Genomic DNA, 10,274 nt, shown 5'->3' with positions numbered 1-10,274 from the left:
CCCTCTACCCTGGGGAAAAGTCTCTGACTATCCACCCTGTCTATGCCCCTCATAATTTTGTATGCCTCAAGCCACCTCCTGTCTTGTAAATATATTGCTGTTCCTTCAATATCATCAGGCCAAACTCATTCCTTAACAGCACTGTGGGTGTACCTGTCACATGGACTGCAGCGGTTCAAGATGGCAGCTCAACACCACTTTCTCAAGAGCAATTAGGGGTGGGCAATGAATGCTGGCCTAGCCAGGAAGCCCACATCTCTTCAATGAATACAAACATTGGTGACTGTTATGCAGTGATCATTATATTATATTTACCCTTTTCAGTAATTATTTCCGTTGTAAAATAATATGAGTAAATACTGTTAAATTTAATTGCATAATAGCCAATCATGTCGTGTAAGCAATTACTATTACACTCCTCAGGTATTGTTCAAGGCGTTTAATAAACAAATAATAATTGGCAAATAATATAAAATGTCAGTAATTAATGAACTTGGCATCTTCTATGTTCTTCACTATCAATACGTCTTAACTTAGCGATTACTTGACTTAAATTTCAACCATTTATAATCAGAATAATAGATTGAAAATCGCAAGAGCCCCCACAGTGAGCTTGGCTACAGTTTCTTTGAAGGTTCTTTACCCATCAAAAACTTTTTTGTATTATTTTCGGGTTTCAGCAAGACAACGTAACATTTTGGAACAAAAATACAAAGCAGTAATCCGAAATTAGATGTCAGGATAGCAAAGATTTCTGAAGCGGTCGTATATTTTCCAGGAGAGCTCGCGTAGGCCGGGATGAAAGCTATCCAAACGGCACAAAACGTCAGCATGCTGAAAGTTATAAATTTTGCCTCATTGAAATTATCAGGCAGCTTTCTTGCTAAAAACGCAAGCACAAAGCAGACGCAAGAAAGAGTCCCAATATAAACAGAAACCAGATAAAAGGCAGTGACAGATCCCGTGTCGCATTCCAAGATGAGTACGTCTTTATAATATCGGGTGTTCTTCATGGGAAACGGGGGTGCGATAACCAACCACAGAGCACTTATTAAACCTTGAATGAATGTGAGGACAAAAACGCTTAAGCGCTGCTGTTTGGCGCCAAAACGTTTCATCATGCTTTGATTTGGAATCCTCGTCTTGAAAACCATGAGCACAATAATTGTTTTAACCAAAATGCAGGAAATACATAGAACAAAGGAAATACCAAATGCGGTGCGACGTAACATACATGACCAAAGCGTCGGTTGCCCAATGAATGTGAGGGAACACAAAAAGCAAAGGGCTATTGCAAAAAGCAGAAGGAAGCTCAGTTCCGAGTTGTTTGCCTTCACGATCGGAGTGTCTTTATACTTCACGAAAACGATTGCTATTGCCAAAGCTATGCAGATTCCAGCCAACGCAAGTGTTGTCAATACAATTCCCAAGATCTCAGTATAAGACAGAAACTCAATTCCTTTTGGCACGCATTTATCTCTCGACACATTGGGCCAGTACTCCATCGGGCACTTGATACAGTCAATCGAATCTAAGAGGAAGCAATTAAAATGCAAAGTTGAAGATTGCATAATTTGCTAAAACTCTTTGCAGTGGATGCAATGAACTATCAATCATGTTGAAACACACCTGTGATATTACTAATTTCCCCCTCAGAACATGACGTACAATCAAAGCAACAGATGGGCTGTCCTTTCCGAACAAACTTTCTTGTACCAAGTGGACAACTTTCAGAACAAACTGCAAGAGGAACCTGGCGATAAGGGGGACAACATATTGTGGCGTTAATTATATTTATACATATATATATATGGAAACATACTGAGATGTACATAGTAAAACTATAAACCATACATATTGTTATGTTTGAGCCTGGACATTGTTCAACATAGACAGCCAACCGAGAGATGAGCACATTGGCTTCCAATTTTACATTGAAAGAAATTTTTAAAAAGAACATGAAGCATGGGCTAAAACTTTTTTTTAAAATTTAGAGTACCCAATTCGCTTTTTCTAATTAAGGGACAATTTAGCGTGGCCAATCCACCTAGCCTGCATATCTTTGGGCTGTGGGGGCGAAACCCACGCAAACACGGGGAAAATATGCAAACTCCACACGGACAGTGACCCAGAACCGGGATCGAACGTGGGACCTCGGCGCCGTGAGGCTGTAGGGCTAACCCACTGCGCCACCGTGCTGGCATGGGCTGAAACTTAAATTGACTCATTGCCAGCAGTTAAGGTCCAGTTGACCTCTGACTGGGACACGATTCTCAGCATGGGGGGGGGGGGGGGGGGGGCAAGCAATAGCTACAATAAAAACTACAGTAACTCAATAACTTGCACTTACATGTCGCCTTTAACAGGATAAAATATTACAAGGAACTTCTCAGCAGTTAATATTAAACAAAAGTAGACAGCGAATAACAAACGCAGATAGAGGAATAACGGGGCTGACGAGAAAGGTTGATAACGTGTTGCATTGCTGCAAGGCTTTCTCGGGGCCATGCCCTACAACCATTGGACGTTGGCTGCTTCTTCAGTGACCTTCCCCCCATAATAAGTTCAGAAGTGAGAATTGTCTCTGATAATTGTACAACAATCAGTTCTGCTCACTACCCCTCAGATGATGAAGTAGTCCATGCCCACATGCAGCAAGACGTCAACATTCCAGTTTGGGCTTATCAGTGACAAATAACATTCCCGCCACACAAGTGGCAGGCAATGTCCACTTCTAACCAGAGTTTTACACCTCTTATCATTCAGTGTCGTTTCCAATCAGCATCCTGAAGGTCGCCATTGAACAGAATTTAACTCTACCGGCCACATTAACATTGTAGCTACATAATTACGTCAGCAGCTGAGTATGCGGTGGTGAGTAACTCACCTCATGAGTGCCAAAGCCTTTCCGAGGTACAATTCAACACTGTGATGAAATAGGCTCCACCTGACTAGATGATTGTAGCCCACCTGCCTTCTCCGGTCTATTTTTAAAATGCATTTATGGGTTATGCCAGTATTTATTTCCCATCCCTAATTGCCCTTGAGAAGGTGGTGGTGAGCTGCCTTCTTGAAACACTGCAGTCCCTGTGGTGTAGGTATAGCCACAGTGCTGTTAGGGAGGGAGTTCCAAAATTCTGGGAGGGAGTTTCACCGACAGTGAAGGAATGGCGATATATTTTCAAGTGAGAATGGTGAGTGGCTTGGAGGGGTGCTTTCCCCTTATGTCTGCTAACCTTGTGCATCTAGATGGTAGTGCTCGCGGGTTGGAAAAGTGCAGACTTCGGGGCCTTGGTGAATTCTTGCAGTGCATTTTTTAGATGGTACACACTGCTGCTACTGTTTGTTGGTGATGGAAGGATGAATGTTTGTGGAAGGGGTGCCAATCAAGCCGGCTACTTTGTCCTGGATGGTTTTATGTTGCTTAAGCATTGTTAGAACTGCTCATCAAGGCAATGGTAATGCTATCGAATGTCCAGGGATGATGGTTACATTCACTCTTGCTGGAGATAGTCATTGCCTGGCACGTGTGTGGCAGAATGTTATTTGCCACTTCTCAGGCAAATTACACAGAATCACAGAATAATACAGTGCAGAAGAGGCCATTTGGCTCATCGAGTCTGCACTGACACATGAAAAGCACCTGACCTGTTTACCTAATCCCATTCCCCAGCACTTGGCCAATGTCCCGTATGCATTGCAGTGATAATGTAAACCTTCTTGTGACAATAAAGATTATTATTATGTTATGACGTGCCAAGTGCTAAAACAGGTACTTCATAAAGGATGTGAGGCAACCCGCCTCTTCCACCCTCCCAGGCAATGCATTCCAGTCCGTCACCACCCACTGGATACATAGATACATAGACACATAGAAGATAAGAGCAGGAGGAGGACTTTTGGCCCTTCGAGCATGCTCCACCATTCATCACAATCATGGCTGATCATCCAACTCAATAGCCTAATCCTGCTTTCTTCCCATAGTCTTTGATCCCATTGTCCCCAAGTGCTATCCGGCCGCCTCAAATATATTCAATGTTTTCGCATCAACTACTTTCTGTGGTAATGAATTCCACAGGCTCAAAACTCTTTGGGTGAAGAAATGTGTCCTCATCTTTGTTCAAAATAGTTTACTCTGAATCCTCAGACTGTGACCCCTGGTTCTGGACATACCCACCATTGGGAACATCTTCCCTGCATCTATCCTGTCTAGTCCTGTTAGAATTTTAAAGTCTCTATGAGATCCCCCCCCCCATTCTTCTGAACTCCAGCGAGAACAATCCCAACCTAGTCAATCTCTCCTCATATGACAGTCACGCCATCCCTCAAGTCAGTCTGGTAAACCTCTGTTGCACGCGCTCGAGAGCAAGAACATCCTTCCTCAGAAAAGGAGACCTAAACTGCACACAATGCTATCAGGGAGGGATAAAAAGGTTTTTCCTCAAATCTCCCTTAACCTCCTGCCCCTCAATTGAACTTTTGTCCCCTCATTACTACCTCTTCAACTAATGGAACAGCTGCTCCCTATCCACCATGCCCATGCCCCTTATAATCTTGTACAACTTGATCAGGTCACCCTCAGTCTTCTCTGCTCCAGCAAAAAGCCTATCCAACCTCTCTTCACAACTTAAACATTCCATCCCAGGCAACATCCTGGTGAATCGCTTCTGCATCCCCCTCCAGTTCAATCACATCCTTCCTATAATGTGGCGACCAGAATTGCACACAGTGCTCCAGATGTGACCTCACCAAGTTCTACACTATTCCAACATAACCTTCCTCTGTTGTAAGCGAAGCCTGAATATTGTGCAGGGTTTTTAGCATTTGTACATGGACTGCTTCAGTATCCGGTGAGTCTCAAATGGCCTTGAACATTGTACAAACATCAGCCAACACCCAAATCCGACATTATGATGAAAGGATGGTCATTGATAAAGCAGTTGGAGACGGCTCGGTCCAGGACACTACCATGAAGGCCTCCTGCATTAACAGCCCAGTAGGCTGAACCTGAGATGATTGACCTCCAATCACCACAAAGGTGTTGAGGTGGACTTCTACAAACTAACCACAGGAGCACTCTGTTGAAGAAGGGTCGAGAAGTTAGCCCCATGCCTTGGCCAATATTTATCCATCAATCAACATCTTTTCCGAGGGCGGATTCACTTAATTGGCTGTAAAACAGGGGCTGGTTTAGCTCACCAGGCTAAATCGCTGGCCTTTAAAGCAGACCAGCAGCACGGTTCGATTCCCGCACCAGCCTCCCCGGACAGGCGCCGGAATGTGGCGACTAGGTACTTTTCACAGTAACTTCATTGAAGCCTACTCGTGACAATAAGTGATTTTCATTTTCATTTCATTTCAAAACGCTTTGGGGCATCATGTGGACGTGAAAGGTGATATTTAAATTAAAATATTTCTTTAATATGTAAGCTATTGAGAGGGAAAATATTACCTTTCTCACTGAATAACGAATCGGTAACTGAGCATAAACGGTCTGGATTATCACCGGAGGGAGATGAGAAGTTAAAAGAAATGTGTTTTCACGTAAGAAGTTGATTACAGCATGAACACTATACGTCAAATGATTATTCAACCCGAGGTATCGCAACATTTACATATCTAATATGCTAGGGTTTGGAAAGGAGAATTATAACAGGCTAGGAGAGGCTGAAGAAATAGGATCTGATTAAGCGAATCAACCAGAGGAAGGGAGTTCTATGTCTGGTATTTTTCTCTAACATTCCAACAATAGCTCTGGAACTTTTCATAAACAAACGGCAGAACAAATACAGCTAAATGCAAATAATTCCGGCCATGGAAATCAGTGAACGGGTGTAACTGTGAGTCACCACGCTCCTCCTTTGCCATTTTACCCCGGCATCGTCTACAAAACTGTTCACAACCAGGTACGAGAAGTTACGGGTGGTTTGAAAAGATAATCGCCGCATGCATTTGTTAAAGAATTTAGAAGACGATAATACAGTACAGTACTGGTGTGCCATTGTTGGCGGGAATTGTAGAACGGATATGATAAATACGCCCAGCGTTGCTGTAGAATGGAAGTTTCTTATTGTCTTCATAACCATACCTCACTTTGGCCTCCGCGCCAGACTATAGGTCTTCCATTTAACACAACTTCTTGTCCGGGAGATGCGGATCCGTCGTAATAGCCAATGGCCTGGATTTGAGCAATTCCTTTGGAATTAAGTTGCCAGTTTACTAAATCGTATGTACCGACTGGGTCTCCATGCTCGTCAAAATAAACATTGTCACCGTTCTTTGTTCTGAAATTTACTGATTGCATATAATATAGTACCTTGTGTAGAATAGAAAGAATAATTGGACATTCAAATAAAAATTCAAACATTAACGTGCAGATCCTAAAACATTGCTCTGATAGTTTAAGTGATATACTATGGTAATCGCATATGAATTCCGATTTATTCAATTATGAAATGAAATGAAAATTGCTTATTATCACAAGTAGGCTTCAATGAAGTTACTGTGAAAAGCCCCTAGTCGCCACATTCCGGCGCCTGTTACGGGAATCGAACCGTGCTGCTGGCCTGCCTTGGTCTGCTTTCAAAGCCAGCGATTTAGCCCAGTGTGCTAAACAGCCCCAGTTTAATCCCCATGTTTAACGTTCATGCAAACATAGAATGGAAACGTGGAACCTTCTTACCTGCCACGGCTGGAAATTGGGGTACTGCACGCAAGTTTTATTTGCAAATGGTCCTTTACCATGTTCACATGCAAACATATTGTGAAACGCGTGGGCTAAAGTATACACTGCTTTGTATACATTGTAGGTAGACCCGTCTATCCCTAGATCAGAATATGCATTCTGTAGGCCGTCTAAACGCTCTTTTCCTGTACATCGCCGCATTTCCGCCCAATAGTTTGCTTGGCTTGTCACGTTTCCTGGATTTAAACTACATCGGAATGCCGTTTCCCAGAACTCTTTCACCAGAACGTTATCAGGAACCGGCAAAGGGTTAACGTTAAGCAGAAAGTCTCTTAGTCCCGGTATTTCTGACCGGCGAATTGCCGGCCCGATTGTTCCCACCAGAATTTTAACGTTGTCTTCTGGCGCCAGAATGTCTGACGTGACCCACGCTTCGCTACCGATCCACTGAATGTCAGTGACATTCTGCCGTAAAAGTTCCTTCAACAGAATGCGCATTTCCCGCGTGGCAGAAAAGGCCACTATCACTTTCGTGCTGGATTTCTTAATGACCTCGACAATTTGAAGTATTTTCTCCCTGGGGTCAGTCCTGTAAAAGGACTCAGAGAAGGCGATACAGACTCCCAACTTCTCCACAGTTTCTATAAATGCCTGCATTCCAAAATTTCCGTAATCATTGTTGATTCTAATTGCTCCAATCCAAGTCCATCCGAATTTATTCACAATTTGAGCTAAAAATTTGGACTGATGATAGTCACTCGGTATCGTTCTATAAAATGTTGGAAATTCTTCTCTGTTGCTGAGACAAGCACAGGTGGAAAAGTAACTCACCTGCAGCACAGGTAAAAGGAATTGCATTACAAGGATCATAGTGGTACTTCCAACACATTTTTCAATCATCGAACATAGAGCATAGAACATACAGTGCAGAAGGAGGCCATTCGGCCCCTCGAGTCTGCGCCGGCCCACTTAAGCCCTCACTTCCACCCTATCCCTGTAACCCAATAACCCCTCCTAACCTTTTTTCTGGTCACTAAGGGCAATTTATCATGGCCAATCGACATAACTTGCATGTCTTTGGACTGTGGGAGGAAACCGGAGCACCCGGAGGAAACCCACGCAGACACGGGGAGAATATGCAGACTCCGCACAGACTCTGACCCAGCAGGGAATCGAAACTGGGATCCTGGCACTGTGAAGCCACAGTGCTATCCACTTGTGCGACCGTGCTGCCCATAAATCACGATAACATTCCTTACAAAATGCCCATCTTATAGATTCAGGTCTCTGCATGTATGTACATTTGGCTATTAGCCAGAGTGGTCAGGTGTCCACATTATCAGGCATATCACGCTGCTGCTATGACGCTTAAAAAGTGTCTTGCAATTGTGTCTCTCTATATGCTGTGATTGTGAACCTGCCTCCACTTCACCTGATGAAGGAGAAGCACTCCGAAAGCTCAAAAGTTCAAATAAACCTGTTGCCTTTAACCTGGTGTTGTGAGACTTCTTACTGTGCTTAAAAGGTAATCAGGAGGGCTTGGCAAATGATTGGATTCAGACCTTCCCCGTTCCCGTTGGAACGGCCTTCCTGGTGAACAGAAGATAGAATGTATAGGACAAGGGGAAAGTCCACCAGCCCACTAGAATAAAAAGCCACGCACTCTGCATTATCACTCATGCCCTTCAATTACCATTTTTGTCAAATATTAGAAACCTTGGCCCGAAATAACATTTATCATCTTAATCATAGTCTGCAAGCTCTCCCTTTGTCGCTGCTCCTTTAAAGGTAATTTGCTAATAGCAGGGAAGGGCTTTGCCGCGTTCATGCTCACAGCCAGGACAAAAGGTTCTATCCCATGGCTTATTCTGTCGTATAGTTAGTTAGTTCAGTAAACTATTGCTATTGTTCCTTCTCGCAACGAGCTTCATTTCCACAGTCAGCTCTTCTAAAATCATAGAATAGAATATCTACAGTGCAGAAGGAGGCCATTCGGCTCACACCCCCACCTTATCCCTGGAATCCCATGTAACCTTTTGAGGAATTTTAGCATGGCCAGTCCACCTAACCCGTACATCTTTGGACTGTGGGAGAAACCCACTCAGACACAGGAAAAATATGCAAGGCTAGAATTGAACCCGGGTCTCTGGTGCTGTGAGGCAACGATGCTAACCACTGTGCCACCCCTTCTAAGAGTAATCGCATGTGAAATGTGTATTGTGCATAAAAGACAGCTTTATAAAACAGCACTAATTGAACGTCTGTGTTTCAATAGCAGGCATGATAGAATTCTGCCCAGGTGGAGTATCAATCTTAGATCAGCTAATGCTGAGGTTAGCACTCTTCTGTTGTGGATGTTTCACGGAGCAATCCGGACTGCCGCTTCAAAATAGGTTAGTCAGGATGACCACTGCAATCAGAGCCTTAATCTCGGTTAATTCCAATTCCGGGTCCAAAAGCGATCTAATCACGTTCAGTGTCAATTCGATTTCAGATATCGCTGAACAAGATATCCAAATTAAGCATAATATAATAAACGCTATAATTTAGACCAAGTCTATAATGTAATACTAAGTGCATTTAAAGATAATTGAGATGCTTACATGAGGGAGAAAGGCAAACAAGGCTCCGTTGATGCAGTTGGAAGAGGTATTGTGGAGAAGGCTTACCAGGTCATAAACACCGCCATAGAAGAGTGGGGTAAAACAACCTATTTATGTGCTGTAACTTCTATATAATTTTACGGAGGAGTTGCACATACATTTTACTTCAGGATTTACCTGAAACATAACCACACCCTGTACATAAAAAAAGTTTTAATTCAATATTGTCATAACGCGCATCCTTACCAATGGGATTCTGAAAGGACCAATTAATCTTGTTACTGCTATCGACTCTGAAGATGAACCGCCACCAATTAGAGCTGAGATCATTGAACTAGCTCCACATGTTTCACCAACAGATTGGTTGTTACCATTGATAAGAGCCAAGGCTGCTTTCGTTGCAATGGTGGACGAAGAACAATCATCATAAATTCTGTAGCCGAGCGAAACATTGGGAAGCAGGCCAGGAGTCCGATTGATTTCTTCGATGGTAAAAATCATAGTTTGCGCAAGGCGAAAAGCTCTGAAATCAAAACTGGGATAAGCAAGTGACTTTAGATGGTGAAATATATAACATCCCTCACCTAACTTAGTTCCAGTACGTCGTTAAGATGCACCTAAGAAATTGCCAATATGTATCCAGAAGATAGATAATTACATGGTGTGGACAATGGGAGATAAGATACTCTACAAAATAAACGCTAGTGTCGATTGGTTATAACCTAAGCTAGATCTAATGATGCCTCCCATCGCGTGTGCTATATTTCGCAAACAAATATAATTTTGAACTGGACAATAGATGCTTGAAGTGACATTGTTTGATGCCACGTGAACTCACCTTTTGCACTGTGTTTCCTGTGGTAAATTTGTGAAGGAATGAGCTATTTCCAGCCTGTCGGAGTGCACGTTAAACATTCCGCCTAAGACCACATCGCCCCTCAAAGTGATGTCGCTCAGGCCGAACTTTCCTTGAAGCTTACATATTT

General features: G+C 43.1%; 1 protein-coding gene across 1 annotated transcript; it reads right to left on the bottom strand.

The window, feature by feature from the left end:
• Nucleotides 1-617: 617 nt before the first annotated feature.
• Nucleotides 618-9,816, bottom strand: LOC119976026 (extracellular calcium-sensing receptor-like). The gene is made up of 5 exons (XM_038816099.1): nucleotides 9,535-9,816; nucleotides 6,683-7,516; nucleotides 6,089-6,316; nucleotides 1,630-1,753; nucleotides 618-1,531 (listed from the first exon to the last, which is right to left on the bottom strand). The coding sequence occupies exons 1-5, from the start codon at nucleotides 9,787-9,789 to the stop codon at nucleotides 618-620; spliced, it is 2,355 nt and encodes a 784-aa protein (XP_038672027.1). The 5' UTR covers nucleotides 9,790-9,816.
• Between the last annotated feature and the right edge of the window lie 458 nt (nucleotides 9,817-10,274).

This window comes from Scyliorhinus canicula, chromosome 13, assembly GCF_902713615.1.
Source record: "Scyliorhinus canicula chromosome 13, sScyCan1.1, whole genome shotgun sequence".
NCBI classification, from domain to species: Eukaryota; Metazoa; Chordata; class Chondrichthyes; order Carcharhiniformes; family Scyliorhinidae; genus Scyliorhinus; species Scyliorhinus canicula.
The sequence above is the reverse complement of the archived record's forward strand: the minus strand, read 5'-3'. Positions and strand labels throughout refer to the sequence as shown.